Raw genomic sequence first — 23,117 nt, 5'->3', positions numbered from 1 at the left:
CAGGGCCGACAGGAAGGAAGGAAGGAATAACCGACAGGGCCGACAGGGCCGACAGGGCCGACAGGAAGGGCCGACAGGAAGGGCCGACAGGAAGGGCCGACAGGAAGGGCCGACAGGAAGGGCCGACAGGAAGGGCCGACAGGAAGGGCCGACAGGAAGGGCCGACAGGGCCGACAGACAGGGCCGACAGACAGGGCCGACGGACAGGGCCGACAGACAGGGCCGACGGACAGGGCCGACAGGAAGGACGGACGGACAGGGCCGACAGGAAGGACGGACGGACAGGGCCGACAGGAAGGACGGACGGACAGGGCCGACAGGAAGGAAGGAAGGAATAACCGACAGGGCCGACAGGGCCGACAGGGCCGACAGGAAGGACGGACAGGGCCGACAGGGCCGACAGGAAGGACGGACAGGGCCGACAGGAAGGACGGACAGGGCCGACAGGAAGGACGGACAGGGCCGACAGGAAGGACGGACAGGGCCGACAGGAAGGACGGACAGGGCCGACAGGAAGGACGGACAGGGCCGACAGGAAGGACGGACAGGGCCGACAGGAAGGACGGACAGGGCCGACAGGAAGGACGGACAGGGCCGACAGGAAGGACGGACAGGGCCGACAGGAAGGACGGACAGGGCCGACAGGAAGGACGGACAGGGCCGACAGGAAGGACGGACAGGGCCGACAGGAAGGACGGACAGGGCCGACAGGAAGGACGGACAGGGCCGACAGGAAGGACGGACAAGGCCGACAGGAAGGACGGACAAGGCCGACAGGAAGGACGGACAAGGCCGACAGGAAGGGCCGACAGGAAGGACGGACAGGGCCGACAGGAAGGACGGACAAGGCCGACAGGAAGGGCCGACAGGAAGGACGGACAGGGCCGACAGGAAGGACGGACAGGGCCGACAGGAAGGACGGACAGGGCCGACAGGGCCGACAGGGCCGACAGGAAGGACGGACGGACAGGGCCGACAGGAAGGAAGGAAGGAAGGAATAACGGACAGGGCAGACAGGGCCGACAAGAAGGAAGGACAGGGCCGACAGGAAGGAAGGAAGGAAGGACAGGGCCGACAGGAAGGAAGGAAGGACAGGGCCGACAGGAAGGAAGGAAGGAAGGACAGGGCCGACAGGAAGGAAGGAAGGAAGGAAGGAAGGAAGGAAGGACAGGGCCGACAGGAAGGAAGGAAGGAAGGACAGGGCCGACAGGAAGGAAGGAAGGACAGGGCCGACAGGGCGGACAGGGCCGACAGGAAGGACAGACAGGGCCGACAGGAAGGACGGACGGACAGGGCCGACAGGAAGGACGGACGGACAGGGCCGACAGGAAGGACGGACGGACAGGGCCGACAGGAAGGACGGACGGACAGGGCCGACAGGAAGGAAGGAAGGAAGGACGGACAGGGCCGACAGGAAGGAAGGAAGGAAGGACGGACAGGGCCGACAGGAAGGAAGGAAGGACGGACAGGGCCGACAGGAAGGAAGGAAGGACGGACAGGGCCGACAGGAAGGAAGGACAGGGCCGACAGGAAGGAAGGACAGGGCCCACAGGAAGGAAGGAAGGAAGGAAGGAAGGACAGGGCCGACAGGGCCGACAGGAAGGAAGGAAGGAAGGAAGGAAGGAAGGAAGGAAGGACAGGGCCGACAGGAAGGAAGGAAGGAAGGACAGGGCCGACAGGAAGGAAGGAAGGAAGGACAGGGCCGACAGGAAGGAAGGAAGGAAGGACCGGGCCTACAGGAAGGAAGGAAGGAAGGAAGGACCGGGCCTACAGGAAGGAAGGAAGGACAGGGCCTACAGGAAGGAAGGAAGGACAGGGCCGACAGGAAGGAAGGAAGGACAGGGCCGACAGGAAGGAAGGAAGGACAGGGCCGACAGGAAGGAAGGAAGGACAGGGCCGACAGGAAGGAAGGAAGGAAGGAAGGACAGGGCCGACAGGAAGGAAGGAAGGAAGGACAGGACAGGGCCGACAGGAAGGAAGGAAGGAAGCACAGGGCCGACAGGAAGGAAGGAAGGAAGCACAGGGCCGACAGGAAGGAAGGAAGGAAGCACAGGGCCGACAGGAAGGAAGGAAGGAAGCACAGGGCCGACAGGAAGGAAGGAAGGAAGGAAGCACAGGGCCGACAGGAAGGAAGGAAGGAAGGAAGCACAGGGCCGACAGGAAGGAAGGAAGGAAGCACAGGGCCGACAGGAAGGAAGGAAGGAAGGAAGCACAGGGCCGACAGGAAGGAAGGAAGGAAGGAAGCACAGGGCCGACAGGAAGGAAGGAATGACAGGGCCGACAGGAAGGAAGGAAGGACAGGGCCGACAGGAAGGAAGGAAGGACAGGGCCGACAGGAAGGAAGGAAGGAAGGACAGGGCCGACAGGAAGGAAGGACAGGGCCGACAGGAAGGAAGGAAGGACAGGGCCGACAGGAAGGAAGGAAGGAAGGACAGGGCCGACAGGAAGGAAGGAAGGACAGGGCCGACAGGAAGGACAGGGAGGAAGGGATCTTAATTGGACTACCAGGTGGTTCCCTACTCACTTTGAAAGGATTCTTCTGAACTGGCTGATGTGCCAAGTGGAGCCTATTTCGAAGGGTTGTGCAAGGGTGGGGGGGATTCGGGAGAGGTGAGCCCAGCCATGAAAGCAAACGGCGTAGATTAAGTTCATGAGAAGGTTCTGCTAGATGGAGGTCAGGGGGTCTCCGGAAATTACTTTTACTGGTTGTCAATTATGGAGGTTTGCTGACTTCTGGAAATGTCAGTGTGCTTATGTATATGGTTACTGGTACCACTGTCCCTTGCACATAGTCTGTCAGCCTCTCTTCTGACCGTAAATCCAAGAGTGCACCTGGGGCCCTTGGGGGCACCTAAGAAAACCTAGACTGGAACTAGAGGAATAGAATCAAGAACAAGAATGGAATAGACCTATTGGTTTCTGCCAAAGAGAAAAGAGAATCCACAGAAACACCAGACCTACCAACCCCCAGATAGATCCCAGGGGAATGATGGGGCAAAACTGAGAGTTGGGTCTGCAGGTTGACAAGTGAGAGACAAATCCTCCCCAAACCCAACTGGAAATGACTCACTAGCACATGGAGACCAAGATAAACTAGGAGCCAGAGCACATGGTGGCCACCCTGCAAATGGAGACTGAAAAGGGGGTGAGGCAAAGCCCCTTCTTAAACACTGCCAGGGGAAGTATCAACCAATAAAAGGATAGTTTAGCCCTATATTGGCTAAGGGGAGCCATGTGACAAGGGAGATTCATGGGAGTCCTAATGGGATTTCCATCAGGATTTAGTACAAAATCCATGCCCTGTACCATCTAAAGAGTTGGCATTTATAAATCCAGTAGCTCAACGTTAATATTTGTTTCATGGCAAAGTAATGGAGCTACATTGAAATAATGTAAAAACAACATTTCTATTTTAAAATAGTCTGAAATACATACCAAGTTTAACAGAGCCTCCAAACAACGATCCTTTATCGAAAGCATCTTTCCAAGTAAACGTCAAGCAAAGCTATGCATGTAAAGGAAAACACAGATTACAATATTTGTATTTCAAAATCAGCACACAGAACAAACAGACAAGCATTTAGGATGAAGCCAAAGAAGAGCAGAGAAAGCGAACAGATTTTGGGAAATATTCTTTCAACCCTATGTTCACAAGGTGAGAGGCACTGACCCACAGTTAAAAGGTTTCCTAGGCTCACAGACAGTAGTCATAGCAATGACTGATCAGTCAAGGGAAACTAAAAAGCGAAGCTGGACGGTTCAAGAAACAGAAGAACACACAACATTCAATGAGTGAATGACCACACAAAGATTGAATTAAAATAATATTTTATCTTCTGAGAAGGCAAGGCAAATACTGTGCAGGTTAGCGAGAAGTAAAGTATTTAAGAAAAGTTTCAGTGTCAAGTCTTGACCCTGCAAGGAACGGTTACTGAAAATCTCCCGCCACCCCCACCCTCCTTGGGTAAGACTTTTGGCTGTTAGCACCTACTGGCACTTCATGACCTCTATCAGCTTAACTGGGAATTGGCCCCACATGAATGATGGTGAGAAACATAACAGCTTGTGAGTGGCTAAGCTCAATGCTAGTACTAGTGATACGGTACCCACCATTGTTACGTAATGACCAAAACGGTGTTGAGATTAATTTCCAAAATCACTGTAGGGAATATTTTAGGAGGCCCTCATTATGGTGAAAAGAGAAGACCAAAGTTACCCAAAACCCAATCAAGGTGAGGTAGCAGAGCAGTCGAGGCTTAGTCTCAGGAAGGGTGCGAGTGGTCTACAGCTACTATGAGTCCACACAAAGAAACACCATTAATTCCAGTTAGTAAGTACATTAAAATACATTAAGCCTCACACATTAAGAATATTAAAAAAAAAATTTAAATAAAGTATTGTCACACGAATCCTTATAAAACATATGCAGGGGTGCTGTTGCGCAGCATGACAATCTCAACACATCTCTGTCCAGCTCTGCTCCAACACCGCTGGCGTGGGCGTGAGGTGGGCGGGGCAGCACACCTTGGGGCGCTGCCAGTAATAGCAGCACGTATTAACAAAAATGGCACAGCACAGAATCGGCAGGAGTGAAGGAGCGGGGCTATAAGCACGGCGTGCACATTTAAAAACAAAAAGGAGACGGATTGCAAAGTATGTGACTATTGCCTCACAAAGGGTTGCAGTAACTGAATCGCAGGAGCAATATACAAAAGAAAGCAGTGAATAGTCGACAGGGCAGCAGTTGATAACATGGCAAAGAGGAAGAAAATACACATGCAGGCAAAAATGGACTCCTTCACAGTTACCCGGGTATGGCCACGAACTGCGGAGAGGGCAGAAACTAGGCTGGTATGGAGGCAACCCAGTCGACACCATTGCTGGGTGAAGTATTCCTCGTAATCAAGGAGTCGCAGTCGTCGCTGGAAAGAAAAGCGGACGCAATGCGGGGCTGAGGTGAGCATTTTACAGCAGGGGCTTCAGAAAATCAGCCAGAGTGGCAACCGATGAGAAAAGACATCTAGGAACTTAAATGGTAAGGCAAAGGTTTTGGAAGTGTAGGTGGAAGACGCGCAGGCGAGGGCTTACAGGTTATTTATAACGCGCTTAATACCCAGAGGTTTCTAACCGCCGACCCGGGGAATCAAACCTTTGTTGCTCCGTGTCTTGCTTCCAAGGCAAGCACGTTGCCCCTGAGCTATGATTCTCCCCACCTTGATTACTGACGCCAGTGAGCCCCCGGTATCTCCAACACACAATGCAAGATTCTCCCGCCTGGTTTCCTGGTCTTACTCTTTCTATTCTCGAGGTCTCTGGAAAGTAATGGTTCCTTGTTGATCAGGTCAAGGGAATTTCCCTCCTTGCAATCCCCTTTGGTTTTGCGGTCTTTCCCCTCTTGCTCAGCTGCCGTCTCAAAACTGCGGTTTCCTCGTGCGCTTTGCCTCGCTCAGAGTGTGCTCGTGCTCTTGTGCTCCACCTTTTATCCATGTGGGGAAGTGTAATGGAAGTCAGGTGTGAGTGATTGTCGGTATCTGCCTGACCTCGTCCGACCATAGTATTGGGACAGGTCAGATACACGGTTCAGGTGTTAGTCTGTTTTCCCTTATAGCCGGCTGTCCAAGAGAAAGTTTGTGTTGTAAAGGGTGGCGGGTGGAGGGTAGAGCTCCTAAATATCCTACCGGGTAGGATGGGGTAAAGGTGTTACAGGGAAGGGGATAATGCATCTCACCCTCTGTAAGACCCCTCACCTAGGAGATCCTCCCGAACTGGTCCACCCCCAGGAACTGGATCCAACAGCGATTTCCATGTCCTGGCCACCTGGATGAAAGATCCCCGGGAACTAGTGGGTGAGACACCTTCTGGTTTCTCATATCTAATGAACACTCCTCCGAGTATTGGTTATGTATTCCTTCTGAACAATATGCTGGGCAGGGTGGAAACGGCCAAATTCCTCCCAAGGGGTATCTTAGACCACGCCCAGATTCTTATTAACTTGTGTGGGAAGGAGACTACACAGACAGGGGGGGGTCATCGTGGGGGGGTGAGAGGGCACTGGAGACTGATGCGTTCCATTTGAAAAATGAGGGTATCTCGGAGGCCCTCCGGAATGAATCAGAGACTTATTTTCAAATTAACCGGAGCCTGATGCAACCCTTCCTTCTAATCGACCTGGGGGGGTCACGATAACGACTCCTACCAGGAGGCTGGTGAGACAAACGAGTCTCAAGGAGACCTGCATTTTGCACCATCCCACGACGCACTGCGACCTTGCTGGGCTGCAAACCACCAATACCCTGGGACCTCAAGCCTGAGTGCAGTGCATGGTCTTCCAAAGTCAGAACCTCACTGAAACTTTGGTGGACTGCTGCTGTATCTTCAGAGACAATTCAAATCCTTGAAATCCCATCAAAGTGCAGTACCAGATTAGCAAAGAGAATCCAACTAGCGTTATTCGCTCTTCATCTGGCTGCTGTAAAAAGGGACCAAATCCACAGAGCCGCAAGAAAGCATGAAGAGTCCTTTGCTGGAAGTCTCCTCTGACTAGTGCTGCTGCAAGATACCATCCAGTGTCTACTTCTTGTCTCCAGACCAAGAATCCAGGGACCGGGTCCTGTGCTACTGCATCCTGAAGGCATGCACCCTCTTTTCTTCTAAGGTACTGTGTGGGCTTGGGTAATACATGTTACGTCTGGTGTGCATCCTGTGAGGCCGATTGGGAGTTTGCCCATATACCACTTGGCCAGGCCTAATGCTGGAACGCAGTTAGGGAGCCTGCTCAGAAATTCCCAAACACTTAAGTAACGCTGAAGCTGCTGCTACTTGTTTAAGAAGATACACTCCGACACTTTGACTTTCCTGCAACTGAACCCTATCCTGACCTACAGGTGACACCTAGACCAGTGAGGTCCCTCTTCTGCCTCTGAGAAAATGTATGCTATAGACTAGGGAAGGACGTCATGAGAAGAATTCAGTCTTGAAAGTATAACAAGTGTATAAGTACGTATTTAAGGTTCATGTCCAGCTCACTCAATCTAGTGAAGCCTTGAACAGAGTTGTGGCTTGTGCAGAGAAAATTAAACTCTGTATGTTGGAAAATAAACTTCAATTATACCTAGCTAAAACGGAAATAACTTGGGTTCAAAGAAAAAGCGAGCTACCAACCTACCTTTGGTCTCATTTCCTTCCTTGCTTGTGTACCCCATCCAACTGTCATCCAAAATAAAAAAAGATCTTGGTTGCATTTCGCAATCAGATCGGTCCTGTACATTTCCAACTTAAACTGTTGAAATCTAACTTCCTTCTTCTCACTGAGAAAGATTGTGGACCTGTGGTAGGAGCTTTAACCAACTCAAAGCTTGATTATTGCAATGTGCTTCTTCTGGGTACATCCGCAGCACATTCAGACTGCTCAGAAATCGGCCGTTTGGTTCTTTTTTTCATTGTCCCAGCACTCACGTTTTGGGCTATCACAGATCACTTCGCTGGCTCCCAGCTCTGCAAAGAGTTTTTATTTTTTTTTTATTTTTTTTTATAAACCTTGTGCTTGATTTTCAAGTGTATAACCCATCAGCCAACTTGAGCTTTACGTTCTTTAGATCATCGGCTGGCGGTATCTTTGTCTAGACCAGTCTCGAGGAGGTGACAGAATATTCTCTTCTAGAGGACCTCGGCTGTGGAATTACCTCCATTTGGAACTGCATCAAATCGAGTCTTTTCAGAAAAAGCTTAAAAACTGCTGTTCTGCCAAGTAGGTTTGTTGCCTTGTTGTTTCATAACACTGCACCCAGATGCAGGACTCCTGCTTGGTTCCCAGAGATATGCTCTCTACAAATATCAAAATCAAGTACCTACTTGTCAAAGAGTTAGTAGAGTAACTGAATCTTTGCAATAGAAAAGTTGCAAAGTGTCTAAAGGTTATTATCCAACTTTAAGTTGCTGCTTGCTCCTTTTACTTTGAATAGTGTTGGTACTGTTGCTTAACTGAATGAGTGTAAAAGCTTACCAATAGGGTTTACCTACCTTGAATAACAGTGTAATTCTTAAAGTGTACCAAAAGGTTTTGCTTTCCGTGGTACGCTTTATACAGATCTAAACAGTCTGTAACTTAATACTTGTATCCGCTAGTAAAAGTTTATTGTTCATTGCTTAGCTTCAATAACTGCTGCTCTTCTAAACTTTTAACACTGGATTGTGCTTGCCCTGAAACTGCGTAGTAGAACAGTTTGAAAAGTCATAGGGTCAATTACGTACCCTGATATGCATTGTGCCTAGGGTTTGCTTTCCTTGAAATGCTGAGTGCATTCTAAAATAATGAGTGTGTTCATACTTACAGTAGCTTAAGGCCCCTCCAGAAAGAACACAAGTTTGTTTACTAGCTCTGAACAGAGTTCTAGATGGTAACGTTGCAAGGAGTATACTTGTAACAGGGTTGGTTTATTATATGATTTCATAACTCAGTATCACTGCATGACCGACAGGGTCAACTACCCTTGAATTACTGATGGTATTCTAAAAGTATATCTAACCTGGTCTTATTCCTCAAGAATAGTATATTGCTATCCAGAATGTAGAACCAGAAGTATGACTCGCCTGGACTTGCTTCTTGCTCCTCTAAATAAGGTTATACCTTGGTTTGCATACCATAGTTATTACTTTGGTTTTTACGAATGTGTTTATATGATGTTATAGTACTTACTTACCCAGAATTATCTTGATCCACTTGTATTTAAATAAACCCTTTATTTTTACAATACGTGGTGTTTCAGTGTTTCTCTGGACCATATGTATGCTACAATTTCCTTGTACCACACTACAGCCCTCTCTCCCTCCTAAGATAAGCCTGACTGCTCTGTCTACACTACCAAATTTTCTCAGGTGGCGAGGCCTTATACAAAGTAGATTAATGTACTGCCTCAGGTGTTTTATGAAGCACTTAGATGGACTTTAGAAAAACTATCCTACACCGAGGATAGCACTAAATACGTTGGTCGGATCAGTATGGGATGATGGGTTGGGAACCTCAAATGTGCAGCACTATTATTGGGCCTCCCAGTTGATGGCAGTGAACGAATGTCTGATTCAAGGGAGGGGTTTGCCACACATAGCGCTGGAAGTGACTAAGATGGGCACCCGGCCACCGCTGCAGGTACTATACGGGAACGGGGCAACAAGGTTTAACCCAACCTGGGGCCTGTACCATTAATTATCATAAGACAGCTCTTAGAACAATGGAGAAGAATGCAGGAGGGAGGAAGGGGGGGGGCAGAGTCGTGACCATGCAGGCACCCGTAAGGGGGCGGGGGGGGAATGCAGACTTGCAAGAGGTGTATACATTTGGTTTGCAGAGAAGATGGCAGGACATGGGCATCTGGAAAGTGAAGGATGCTATAGTACAAAGTCAATTTGAGACATCTCAGCATTTGCAAGACATATGGCCTGCAGGAGTGAGATCGGTATACCTAGACTAGGTTGCAACATGTCATGGCTCATGAACAACAAGACACGTGGAATATACCCGAAAGACCCGATAGAGGCCAATCTCCTAGAGGGAAAAATCAGGGCAAGGCAATCACACAATTGCATCAGATGCTGAATGGTTTGCGCTAGACGGAATAACCCATTAATATCCAAGACCAAATATTTGGACAGTTCCAAGTAAAGTGGCAATAATATTGCTTTAATCTCAATGAAAGACAGCAGGGTGTTTTACAGCCATCAAAATAGATAATTGCATATTCACACTTCCTCTTGTATATACAGAGTTCATATACCTTTTTATACGTCACTTATGACATCATCCTATGAAGAATTTTACAAAACCTATCAACAGGAGGGATTGGATATGGGGAATATATCTACTTATTGATTCATATAGGTGTTAACATCTCATTGGCTGCCCTGTGTCTGTAGGACACAAAATGAGCTACCTACTTCTACATACGTAGTATACCGATCATGACAGCGCATTGGTAACTGCAATATTGTATGTGAAAGTGCATGGCAGGTCTTATGATTGGTTGGCAAACCCATCCAACCTTGGACTCTCTGCTTGTTTAGCAGCACAAGAGTAGAAATTAAACCTAGGTGCTAGAGAAATGTGTCAATTAATTTCATTTCTTGTTTTTCCAATTAGTCCCTTGTATGTCATCAACCTGATGCTTAGCCAAGGCCTTCCGTTTGTAGTTGACCTCAGTCTGCTCACTGTTCTGGAACATTGAGGGGGTTTGAACAGACCACAATCTACATCAGGGTTTTAATGAATAACCCTTGTTCTCAACTTCCGAGTCACATGTGACCATTTGATTTTTATTAAACAGGGTGCCTGCCATTACCCTATTTGGCCTTTAGAAACTTGTTAACCACCTCACAGGAGGCTTTTGCCCTTGTAATTGTTCAGTACATGACACTTGCAACGGTCCTTGTCTATCCTAATCTTAGCAGAACGTGTTCCGTTCCTTCAACCCCCTCTGTCTTGCACCCATCTCTCAAAATAGCCTTCTTGATCCTCGGCCAAGGCACTCCCTTATTCTGCATGTGAAAACAGCTTCTTCAGCAGTTCTTCAGTTTGCAATCCTATGCTCGTATTTTGAGTGAAGGTTGATTCTTAGCACAGGCCGTTGTCCATTTTCATCCAAGGGCCGTCCTAAATGTTGTAGTTATACCCCTTTTTAGCAAGTTTCTATGTATCTTTTTACCTTACGTTACAACGTATTTAGAGTTATTGGTCAGCACATTATTTCATCTTCTTACATTCACGATTACTGGGTCTTTAGGTACATGTTTCGCTTTGTTCTTCAGTTACATTGTCCATTTGATGTATTTTCATTTGGTTTCAGCATAGGTTCATTCATCTCCTTTATGATATTCGGTCATCTTCAGACTTTCTTTAGAGTTCATCCATAGTACTCATAATCACATCCCGACAACTTCGTAGTGGACTCCGTTCCTGGTAGCATCCTTCCACGGTCTCAATATGAGGGTATCTTCTGAGTGCATATCGTCTTTCATACATGCGACGCAGTATGAACATGTCAAGCTCGTGCATGGGTTGCCAATTGTAGTTTGTCGGCTACTTCAATAAGATGGTGGTGGGGGGACCAGAGGACAGGCATCCATCTGCTCCTCTACAATTTTGCTTCAAAACCCTTGCTGACAGAGAAATGGGAGAACCTGTGAACCTTGGAGGAGGAAGACTGGGTTGAAGCGCTGTGCTCACTCCGAGAAGCGAGCATAACCATGCGACTGCGCTTAATATAGTAGAAGATACTGCATAGAGAATATTAAGGACTGATTTCATCACATCGGAAGGGTAGTTGATCCTGTGTGTCTGAAATGTATGGTGGGTTCTGTAAGGTTTCAGTAATGCGAGGCGAACAACTGCTTGTAGTTCTCAGATTTGACATTTTATTATAAACAAAGATTGTAAAAAAAAAAAAACTAAGCCTACTCTACCAGGGGATTCCCTACCTAGTCTAGGGTCTAAGTGAAAATCTCAGAGCATACACAAAACTGGCCCCCAAACAAAGCAACAAAACAACCAAAACAAAGCATAAACAACATAAATGAAAGATTAGCAAATAACCAATGTCTTGGATGACCTCTACTTGTCCTGGGTAGATCTTGTTCTTCAGGAATGTCCAAAGTCCATTGCTTCCAAGGAAAAATAAAGTCCTAAATCAATCTGCACCAATGGTAATCCTAGATAACCTCCTTCCAGGATGGAACAGATGAATTTCAAAATAAAAAAGTACTACTTTAACAATACTACCCCTTCTGTAGCCTCTGCAGTGTCTTTAATACAACTTGTCAGGATGCTTCTTTTAAAGGGGGTTGCTTTTTCCTTGGCAACTCCCTACTGCCAAAAACTGAAAGCAGGCTCATTTGCCTCACTGTCTACCATTACTTCAACTACATTCTGACATTATAGACAACCACATTTCTACTGCTTCTGCTACAAGGTGATGTTTTCAAAAATATATTAGGCAACTTAGACAAGACTGACCTGTACAGGTAGGGAATGCGCTCTTCTTTCCTGTATCATAAGAATGGGCAGCCTCTTTGCCTCTTCTGTCGGTTTTACAGCTACCACAACAATCGGTCTTGGCTTCTAGACTGCTGCTCTCTCAGCTTGACAGATTTTTTAGTTCTTTTAATTAATTGCCCAGCTCCCTTCCCCAACTTTATGCACACCTTCCAACTTCCATTAATTACCCCAATGCGGTATTGCCACTCTTCCCGCCTTGCATAACCTAGTCACCCTTGTATCAGGGGACTCTGGGTTTAAAACAGCTTCAAGGCATCTGTGTTTTGGGCTGGCTTCACATTAGAAGGGATGGACTACTCGCTTGGTAACAGCAATTCTTTTCTCGTATCTTCAGCAACTTCTACAACTATTCGATAATTGTTCTGTATTTTACAAGAGTTAGGTTTCACTTTAGAAACTAATTTAGGTACACTTTATTTTTGGATTTGTATAGGGCACCAAGCCTGGAGGCATCAAGGCGCCGTTGCATGACCAGTTACTCAAATGACAATATAATTTGTGTGTTAAATAAACAATTGATCAGCGATTCACATTAAACTTGGAGGATCACTTTATGTGAACAACACTTTATTGGCATGGATTCACATGCTCGTGAATATTCTGTCAGGCTGGGAATCCTCGGAAAAAAGAAAAACAGTTTCACTTTAATTTATAAACTGTATGTTTCCCTCTAAACCAGTCACTGTCCTCTGGGTCATACTGCCCCCATCCAATGTCACCACTTTCCCTAAGCCCCTCCTCTGGAAGCCATCTTCAGATTTGGGAAGCACGTAAAGTGCAGTATTGTTAGGGAGAATTCTCTGTTAATGCTAATTTCCCAAACCTAGTGAGTCCCCCAGCAGCTTTGCTGGATTTTTGGGTTTTATTTTATTCTCTCCTGATAAGAGAGAGACCCTTTTTTCCTCCCACTCTTGGACATGATGTATGATATTCCTTTGATTGGTAATGTGTTTTATGGGCTATGGGGTCCTTTACCCCATAGGGCTTCATGTGTTTTTGTTATGTGGGTTACACAGCACCCTCAGTGCAGTAACCCAGGGGTGTCATAGTGACCCCCAAACAGACTCCATACCCTGGGATTGACTACTGTCTCCCAGAGCATGTAAAGTCACCATTGGCTTTACTAGTCCCAAATTATGAAGAGAAACCAGTACAAACCATCATATTGTGGACGTACTGGTCAGGGCAATTCGATTGCCACGGGGTCTGTTAGAGGGGGCACGTCTCCGTCCCCCCTGATAGAGTTTTGGCTGGTGGCAGTGGATACTACTTTTTATATTAGACCGTGGATATTTTCCCATGGGATTTTCCCATTGTTCGAGGCTACCACTTTTTAATATAGCCTCGAACATACCGCCGGTTATTAAAATTAATATAAAATCACTGGTTGGTATTTTTTGCCGAAACTCGGTTCCAAAATGGCGTTTGTGTTTGCTTCTGTGACTCCAACCCAAGTCGAGCCCTTTGTCCCACTTTTTGGCGGGCTTCTCCACAGAAGCCTCCAAAAGTGGTGCCACTCTGTCTGGGTACCACAGGGGGTGTGGGAGGGGATTTAGGCACCCTGGACTGAATTGCCTTGGCAACTCAAGTCGCACTCTTGTGCGATTGGCCCAAGTGGTGACAGCTAGGCTGAATGAATGGGGGTTTGCTGCATAAAAGCAGGGCTTTGGGGACTGGAACTTCAGAAGTCGCCACAGGACCTAAATAATCCGAAGAGGGAGAAGCTGAGCCGACCTGCAACGACGACACCACCTGTGGAGGCCTGACGGAACCGTCTCACCACTTTTCCTGACAACAGAGGAGATCTCCAGCCCGGAGAGTCTTCTTCCTTTGACTGGTGGGGATAACCACTTTGCCCGTCTTTTTACCTTCCCGGATCATCTCGTGGCCGCCTTGCCTGAGCCAAGCACCCCGGCAACCGGGATACCACGGTTTTTCCACTACCGCGAATAAAAGGGTCATACCTTTTAACCGGAGAACTCCGCGGCTGGTTTCTTCCCTGGCAGTGCAACGGCCTTCAGCTTTCCTCCAAGTCGAGACCATCTCTTCCTCTGCACGACACCGTGACTTGCACCTGCTGCCAGGAACAACTGCCCCCGCTGGAGGATCCTCTCCACTTTGAAGGTACTGTGTCCGCCTGGCCTCCCTCGCTACGGTCTGTGTGGGGTGACTCTTAAAGCCTCCACTTACCACTTGGGTTGGCCCTAGGCTGGTAAACTGAACTTTTCTGAGCTGATTTCATTCTTTTCTGAACTCCCACCAAGACTTTTAAACTGTGATCTTGTGCGCTTTGGTGCTCTGTTCTCTCTAAGAGGGACCCTGGCCTCTCTACTTGTGAGCAAAAAGTTCACTTGACTTTCCTGCCTTGCTGGGTGCTTCTGAAGTATTGTGTTGTGAGCTTTTCCTAATTTCTGCCTTTTTCCCTCCCTTTTTCTTAACTTATTGGAGTGCCATCTTTAGTTAAGCGCTCACCTCTGTCTGGAAATAAGTGGTGTTAACTAAGACTTGTCTAATAAGGAATAAGGGATGTACATCTAGTAATAGTGACTGTGTTGAATTTACTTACCTCTTTTTGTGCTAGTGTAATTTACAAGTGTGTCTTTAAATAAATAATTATATACTTTTACACCAAAGCTCTGGTCAGTGTTTGCGTGTACTACTGTGTCTCTGTACCTATTGTGTATACTCTGCATACTGCCTAACTCATCTTGAGAGAAGTCCGACTGCTCAGCCACAGCTACCAGGTAAATCTGGGTGGTACAGACTGCTACCAATTGGGTTTACTGCCAACCACCTGTAGTCCTAAATCTTTTACAGTGGTCCCTAAGGTAAGTATGACCAAGAAGAACCGCAGAGGGGTCGGAGGGAGGGTTCCCATGTGAATCCATGCCAGACCCATGCTGGAGAACAATAGCTACAGCTAAGTAATCTGTTCCTTTTCCAGCATGGGGTCTGGCATGGATTCAATTGCTCATGAATAACAAATATACATAGCAGTACAACATTACACAACCACGGGAGGTGGCAAGTCTCAACAGACACAATGAACTGTTAGCTCTGGAACAGACTCGCCTCAAGCGAACAAGTTGTGCAGCACTGCTGGGCCGACTCTGGACCCTCCCTTGAATTCCTGTCGACGCAGTAGAACTTCGTGAAGGTGTGCATGGACCTCCACATAGCAGCCCTGCAGATGTCCAGCAGGGGCACACTAGACAGGAACGCCATTGTCACAGCGATAGCTCTGGTGGAATGGGCTTGGACGGCCGGGCAGTGGTCGGTTCGCCAACTGATGACAATACATGATGCAGTCGGAGAGCCACCTTGAGATGGAAGCCTTGGACAAGGCCCTCCCATGGTTCACAGGACCAAAGCTCACAAACAGTTGTGAAGTCTTCCGAAAACTCTCGTGTCACGTAGAACTTTAAAGGCATGAGCAATATCCAGTGAGTGCAAGGCCCTTTCAGCAGGTGACAAAGGTTTCAGGAAAACGGGTAACACCAAAGGCTTGAGGTGGAATCCCGACGGATCTTTCGGCATGAAAAAGGGTTGCATCCACAGCAACACCTTCGATTCGTGGCAAATCAAGTATGGCTGCTTGCAAGATGGAGTCTGGATCACCCCTACCCTCCTAGCAGAGGTGATGGTCACGAGGAAAGCAGTTTTCCACGAGAGGAACTTGAAAGGGGACTGGTGCATAGGCTCGAATGGGCCCCCCATACTCCCTCCCCCATGTGCCTCGTCAGAATCACTTAGAATTCCTACACTGGAGCAGTCGCCTTCACCGACGGGAAGGATCTTAACAGACCATTGAGAAATTCCTTGACGAGTCCACAAAGTGAAGATCTTCCCGATGACTCGATGTAGCAGGAGATAGCCGCCAGATGCACCTTGATGGAAGCATGCGCCAGGCCGGCCTTGGCCAAGGAGAGCAAGAATGGAAGAATTTGCGGGGCCGTGACCCCAAGTGGGGTAATCTTCTGCGACCGGCACCATGTAGCTAAACGCTTCCACTTAGGACCAAAGCACTTCAAAGTCGACGACGCCCTGGCCTTGGCGAGGCTCTCTGCAGTCCGCAGGCAACTCGTATCAACCAAACTCTAGGGCTGCAGGAGCCAAGCCCTCAGGTTCAACGATTCTGGGTTGTGATGAAGGATTGTGCTGCCTTCTTTGGTGAGAAGATCTGGAACTACCAGCAGCTTGACCGGAGGTGACGCCGACAGGCTGAGAAGGTCCTGGTACCAAATCCTGGTACCACATCTGCCTCGGCCACAAGTATCATCCTGCATTGGCACTGTGTTGATGACTCGTAGCAGGAGAGGCAACTGAGCAAACGCGTACAGGGACAGCCTTTCCCACAGGAAGGAGAACACATCCCCCATGCTCCTTGGTTGGTGGCACCGGCAGGCAAACTTCTGGCATTTGCGGTTTGCTGCCGTCCCAAACGGATCGATCTGGGGCCTGCCACACTGGACTAAGATGCGGTCCACTTGGTCCTGCCAAGTTCCCCACCCGCGGCAGGAGTGCAACTCCCGGCTGAGGGAGTCTGCAATGGTGTTCTTGACCCCTGCTAGGTGGAGAGGAACATCTCTTCAACAGCCCAGTGCCGGGGATCGAGTGACAACTCACCCGCCCCCCCCCACCCCCTCAGTTTCCTGATGTAGAACATTGTGGTGGTGTCTGAAGATCCTCACCACCTTGCCCTTGAGGGCCCAGAACACTGCCCGTAGCTGTTGATATGGAGGTCCTTCTCCTCCAGCAACCACAGCCCTCTGGCAGTAGCTTCTCAGACTTCCAGGGAAGCGTCCGTGGTGACTCTTCTGGTATGGGGCGGGGTGGGGGGTTGAAACCCTGTGCCCCGTGCGATGTTGCGAGTGGACAACCTCCCACACCATCGCCCAAAGGAACCTGTCGTCGAGCGGGAACCTGTCCGCGAAGCTTCCAGACACCTGTAATCAGCGAGCGTCCATAAACTCCTGAAGAGGTTGCATCTACAACCTGCAGAGCCGGATGAGGTAGATCCAGGACATCATGCCGAGCAACGACTGTATGGTCCGCACTGTGGCGGTCTTAATCGACAAGATGTTGCCACCTTCCCTTGAATGGATGCTACCCTCTCCTCCGAGGGCGACGCCAGGCAGTACACTGTATTGAGTCTGGCTCCTAGAAACAGCGCATTCTGCGATGGTGTCAAGCAGGACTTTGGATAAATGGAGAAACCCAGATCAGTCAGCTATCCAGTCACCTCTGTGTGGCCAACGACAACTCTCGTAAGCGGGCCCGAATGAGCCAGTCGTCGAGGTACAAGTATACGTGTATACCCCATAGACACAGTGTTACATCACCTGGCTCCCACAGAGGCGTTCGGAACTGGACAGCTGCGGTCTCCACCAATGTGACGCGTAGGGCAGAGATGACGGACTGGACTGGCCCACCTAGCTTCATTTGCTTGGCCCGTAGGAATATTCTTCTGCAAAAGGATAAAGGGAATTAACCACCCGTGGAGTTGAGCGTAAATCCCCCCACCCCCGCTGTTCTCCCCACAGATCACCTTTGATGTCCCCTCTTATAGTCTCACCTGATGGTTTGAAAAGATGAGCTCTCCATCCTGCATTGAGCGCAGGGGCGCGTTGATAACCAGTTGCTTCACTGGCTCTAAGGAATTGGTGAGTTCCAGAACAATATTGACTCCGAGATTCCCGGCAAGACGCCGTAAGTATAAAGTTCGTAAGAGTTCAAATGCCTGACTTTCACTCTTGTCTGATTCCTTGCAGGTTGCAGCTTGACCCTAATTAAGAGTTCCTCGTGGCAACCGGTAGTATTCTGGTAAGGATTTGTATTTTCCAACACAGTTCGATAAAATAATGTCAATATGTAACCTGTTGCTTTCTCCCTTATTCAGGTGCTGAGAGAAAGTATGAAGTCTTGGGCAATAATACCTCCGGCGGTAAAATCAGGCAAGTCTATGGTGGGGCGGGGGGTAACTAATATTCCTCTGTGTATTCCCTTGGCTCACCTTGCTGTTCTCGTCTTCTCTTTAGGTGCCGGAGTGCGGCGGGAACATGCAGGAGGATGCAGTGGAATGTGAAGATGCTGCGAAGGCGGTTGAGTTCAGCGTGGCGCTGCTGCAGGCGAGGCGATGCGCATAAAATAACTTTCTTCCAGCTCGAAGGATCGGGAATTCAGGTAAGGATTAAAGGTATTGCTCTTGTTCTAACCTTTTCTCCTTTTCTAGGAGCTCAAACTCAAGGCGGGCGTGGCAGAAGGCTGGATGCAGACTTGCAGGCACGGTGAGCGTTACGCTGCTGGATGCAGAATAACGCGAAGCGTGTGCTGCTCTTTGGGCGTGGTTTAAAAAGCCTCCAAAGTAGTCCCAGGTAAGTATTCCTCCCCAGCCCCGCCCTAGTAAAAAATAGTTCCTAAGTAAAGTAGTCCCTTCCAAGCCTCTTTTGGCTTAGAGCTCTTGCAGCATGGTCTACATCAGGTAAGTTTTAATCTATGAGCCTTGCGCCTATGGCGCCAGGATTGACTCTCCATATGAGCCTTGCGCCATAGACGCCAGGACTGGACCCAAATAGCCCCTAACAGGGGTTGGTGGGCTTGCTTAGGATAACTTGATGCCTGCTTCTGGGGTTGCTGGACTTGGTCTGGGTCCCCAGGGGTAGGCATGACAGTTGGGCCGCCACCAGTGCCATGCCCTTTGTGAACACTCTGGGGGCCGAATTCAAGCCGAAAGGTAGGGCATTGAACTGGTAGTGCTGTCCCTGCACTACAAAGAGTAGAAACTTTTTGCATTTTTTGGTGTGAATGCGGGCGTGGAAGTAGGCATCCTCCCGGTCCAGCGATGTCGAGGTCTCCTTTTTCCAGTTGGTTGAGCACATGTCGTAACGTGACCATCCTGAATTTTTGTGACTTGAGAGATTTGTTCTGACGTCTCAAGTCCAGAATGGGTCTCCAACCCCCGGTCTTCGTCCTGACCAAGATGTATCTGGAATAGACTCGGGAGCCAGAGTCACTGGCGAACTAGCTCCACTGTCCCTTTTCGCAGCATGGCCCGTACGTCCTCCAAGAGCTGAGGGATGTGCTGCTCCCAACAGGCCACCGGAAGAATACGCATACACCTGTGCTGAAATTCCAGGGTATGTCCTTGAACAAGAGCATCCAGCACCCATCTGTCGGCGGTGATCTTTCTCCACTCGCTGATGAACCTAGTCAGCCGGCCTCCCACCGGGGTGCACGGGTGGGGGCCTGACGTCCTGGTCGGTTCTGGCTGGCTTTGGTGCTGGCGTCCTTCCGCGACGGCGACTCTGTCCTCTGCCACCGTAGGCCTGGGAACGAACTCTGTAGGCTTCTTGGGTCGTGGATCTGGAATGCTGACGGTACGATGAGGAGAAACCTATTAATGATGCTCGACTTTCCTCTGGAGGAGCTAAAAGAAGCGCAGTGCTGCTGAAGGGTGCCCAGGGAACAGGCTGTCTCCGTATCCACCTTGATGGCCTGTATGGACTCGTCAACTACCATCCCGAAAAGGTTACTTAGTCGAAAAGCATGTCCAGTTCCTTCGCCTGGACCTCCTGGTGGAAATGTGTGGCCTTCATACAGCTTCAACGATGAAGGCAGACACCATTCCCCCATCTGCCGGAAACCTGTGTCGGCAATGTCCAGCGCCTCCGTAATGGGGTGATCCAAAGCTAACTTCCCTTCCTGGTAGAGGGCGATTGCCTCCATCCTCTTGTCGGAGAGGAATTCCAAAAATCAGACCCATCTTGCACCACAGCTCCCCGTCGCACCTGGCTAGGATCGCCAGCACGTTGGCCGCCTTGATGGTGGACGCCGCGGTGTAAATCCCCTTCCTTTCCATGGCGTCCTGACTCTCACTGTACAGAGGGACTGAAGACTACTGGCAGTGCTCCAGATAATATTTTGGAGGTGAGAGTATTTTACGCATGATTTTTCAAATTAGAGAGTAAATGCAATTTCAAGAGAGTAAAAAGGAGTTCTCATCTGAAAGAGAGTAAAACCCATCCAACACATACACCCAAGGCATACGTAAAAATCAGACCCATAGACCAAAAGCGTTGTAGATCAAAGTTGTCTGGCTTGTGCAGAGCCTTTCACTCCACATGCAAACGGCACATCCCATCTGGGCACATAGTAACAGCACATCACTCCACTTGATAATGGCACAAATCCTCCCTGAACATGGTAGCTACGCATCTCCTCTTCAGACATACTAACGAGTACGCCACGCACTCTGAACATGGTAAAGGCACATCTACTTCAGCATTTTCAGAGATTTGCTGTTAGCATTTGAAGAGCATGTGTAAATTGCACCTTTACACTGTGCGCATGCTAGCAGCACATCTCTATGCATATGCTAATGGCAGACATTGTTTTCACGTATTGAACGAACATGTTCTGTTTAGCAAGGCTGATATTTGTGCACGTTGACAGGACATCTCTACCCATAGTGACCTCCAATCTCTTCTCTGCGCATGCTATTGGCACATCTTTTCTCGTCTGCTAATGGTGCATCTTCTCTGCACACATACTTGTGGGACAACTCTGTACATGTGTGATAACTGCGCGCATGTGCACAGAGATGTGCATGCTAACGACATGCCTTCTACGCACATGCTAATGGGATGTATCCTCTCTGCACATGCTAACTGCACATCCCATCTCTGCACGTACTAACTGCACATCCTGTACAGTGACAGGATGTGCAGTTAGCATGTGCAAACTCCACATCCTGTCTATGCAGATGCTAACAGCACATCTCGGCTCTGCATGCTAATGGCACATCTTGGCTCTGCATGCCAATTGCCCTTCTGTTCCATGGCACGTGCAAATGACACATCTTTACTATGTACGTACTGTGGGGACATGTCTTCTCTGTGAGTGCTAATGTAGCATCTCCTCTGCCCAGGCTAAAACTTTGCATCCGAAGAAAGGGTGGAAAGCAACTGGGCAGGAGGGCGGCCTGCACTTCTCAAGTTCCAATTATGTGACGCAGCCTTTAATGGGTATGGCGCAGAGGAAAGACCACAGAGGAGTCGCTTCTTACAAGAAATGCTATAATGAAGAATGACCGTTCACACAAGTTACTATCAGTGCTGAAAATTGACAAAAAGTACTGGGACCAAATGTACACGATTTTCCCCCTCCCCTTTCCTTATTCAGCCTGACTAGAACATGTCCTCGCCAGCCCCCACCACAATGCCCAACAGTGCTCCCCTGGCATTCTGCTCCGTTTTGCTGTAATACATGAAGTACCATTCGAAATGGGATAATAACCGTTACCACAGTGCTTAAAAGCAGAAGAAAGTTGGCTAAAAGCACCATGTAAGAACACATACTCCCTTTCGACCCCGTTATTGGCATAGCCCCGTACACATGCAGCAGCACATCTCTCTGCACATGCTAACTAAGCATCTCTTTTCTGCATGCGCCAGTGGCACATAGCCTCCCTGCATGTGCTATTGGCAAATATATTCAGTTCAGGCTAATGGAACCGTTCATCCCTGCCTGGGGTAATGGCCCATTCCTCGTGGTATAGCCCAACAGCAAGCGCACGTCTTACTACAGCCAGCATAACCTTATGAATTATACATTACAGAGAAGGTTTACAATAGGCAGCAAGTAAAGGAATAAATGCAGATGTGTTGGCTCCCGCCCCTTTATTTCAGCACTTTGAGGGGAGTGGTGGAGGTGGCTGGTGGCTTGTGAGTGTAAGCCGACCTACCTGACCTCTCTCCCATGCAGGGGCACAACAAAACCTACATTATGGGGGGCAGGAGGGGGAATTAAGTCGTGATGGGAGGGGCCACTTCAGAAAATAGGCAGGGCAAACTTGGGAGGCTCTGCCCCCACTCTTCTACCCAACTCCTCCCATGGTCTGGTGTGGGGAACAACTATTGAATAGTATATTTTAAAGCGCAATATGCAGAGAGGTGATGGAAGACTTTCTTGAAAGTAACATAATAGCATTAAAGTTTTACTGCGTTTGTTCAAGTACATTTTTCTGAGCACACACAGTAAAACATTAACACCGCCAGTTTGGGGGAAAGACTGCCCTCACCTCCCTGCCTATCAAAATGCAAGTGCGCACATCCAGGGGTGCACCTAGGCTAAAACGTAGGTTGGGGCTAACCCTTCAAATGTTGGGAGAGGCACTAACTTCATAGACTGTGGAGGAATGGCAAACTTACTTGTGTAGGGGCATCTAACTTCATTACTCATTGCATTGTAATAAGAATATTACAGTACAGCTTCAATGTTACAATCAGTTAACTGCTCTCTCCTTTGAGTTTGAAACACCCACTTCTTGCAGAACCTGAAGGTCCTAGAAAGTGTGAAAATGACAGATGGTGTGCAATGAAAGACTCAATATCCTAGCATAACAGGGCATTGCAGAGTGTGGGGCAGTACTATGGACGGCCCAAGCAACTTTATTGGCTGGGAGCAACAGGGGAGAAAATGTAATGTTGGTTCTACCACAGTCCGCTATACTAGAATCTCTGGTGACACTATGTCTGCCTGTCAAATCCAGTGTTGCAAGAATGGGGGAGGGCCAGTGCAGCAATAATGCAATTCTATGCAGCAGTATAGGAGCCACTAGCAGAGGAGCACCAGTATACACCAATGTGTCCCTGCACTTATTAAAACTGTCCTTTTGTAATGGTGTAAACTTATATGCACTCCAATTTTTGCAATTGAAGTCAGAATGAGATTACATTATTTGCCCAGCATCACACACTTAGGCTAAACAGCGAAGCTGGGATTTTAACCCGCTCTTTCAATTTGGGCATGGCCACCTTCTTCCACGCTTTACTTGGAACAAGACTTAGTTTTGGGTGTCAAGACCTACAATAATAATGTCCTATAGAGTTTACTTGCATAGTAAAGCATCATAACATGTAAATCCTAATAGCAGCATTTTGTGCCAAAATAATATCACTGTACCTTATTGTCCACAACCAGCATGGAAAACTAGAAGATGCAAAAGGCAAAACATCCTAGATTTACCCACTTCATTTTCAGCGCTTTAAAATGTATGGTTATTAAAGAATATTCA

General features: G+C 48.5%; 1 protein-coding gene across 2 annotated transcripts in view; it reads right to left on the bottom strand.

Annotated features, from left to right (window-relative positions):
• PDCD6IP (programmed cell death 6 interacting protein) overlaps nt 1-23,117 on the bottom strand; it is a 1,152,781-nt gene that overhangs the window by 1,054,600 nt on the left and 75,064 nt on the right. For both annotated transcript variants that reach the window (XM_069613187.1, XM_069613188.1), the window contains exon 3: nt 3,436-3,505. In XM_069613187.1, coding sequence (XP_069469288.1) covers nt 3,436-3,505 — 70 coding nt within the window. The remainder of the gene's footprint in view (nt 1-3,435; nt 3,506-23,117) is intronic.

This window comes from Ambystoma mexicanum, chromosome 5p, assembly GCF_040938575.1.
Source record: "Ambystoma mexicanum isolate Mex_15411 chromosome 5p, UKY_AmexF1_1, whole genome shotgun sequence".
In the NCBI taxonomy this organism is placed as follows: Eukaryota; Metazoa; Chordata; class Amphibia; order Caudata; family Ambystomatidae; genus Ambystoma; species Ambystoma mexicanum.
The sequence above is the reverse complement of the archived record's forward strand: the minus strand, read 5'-3'. Positions and strand labels throughout refer to the sequence as shown.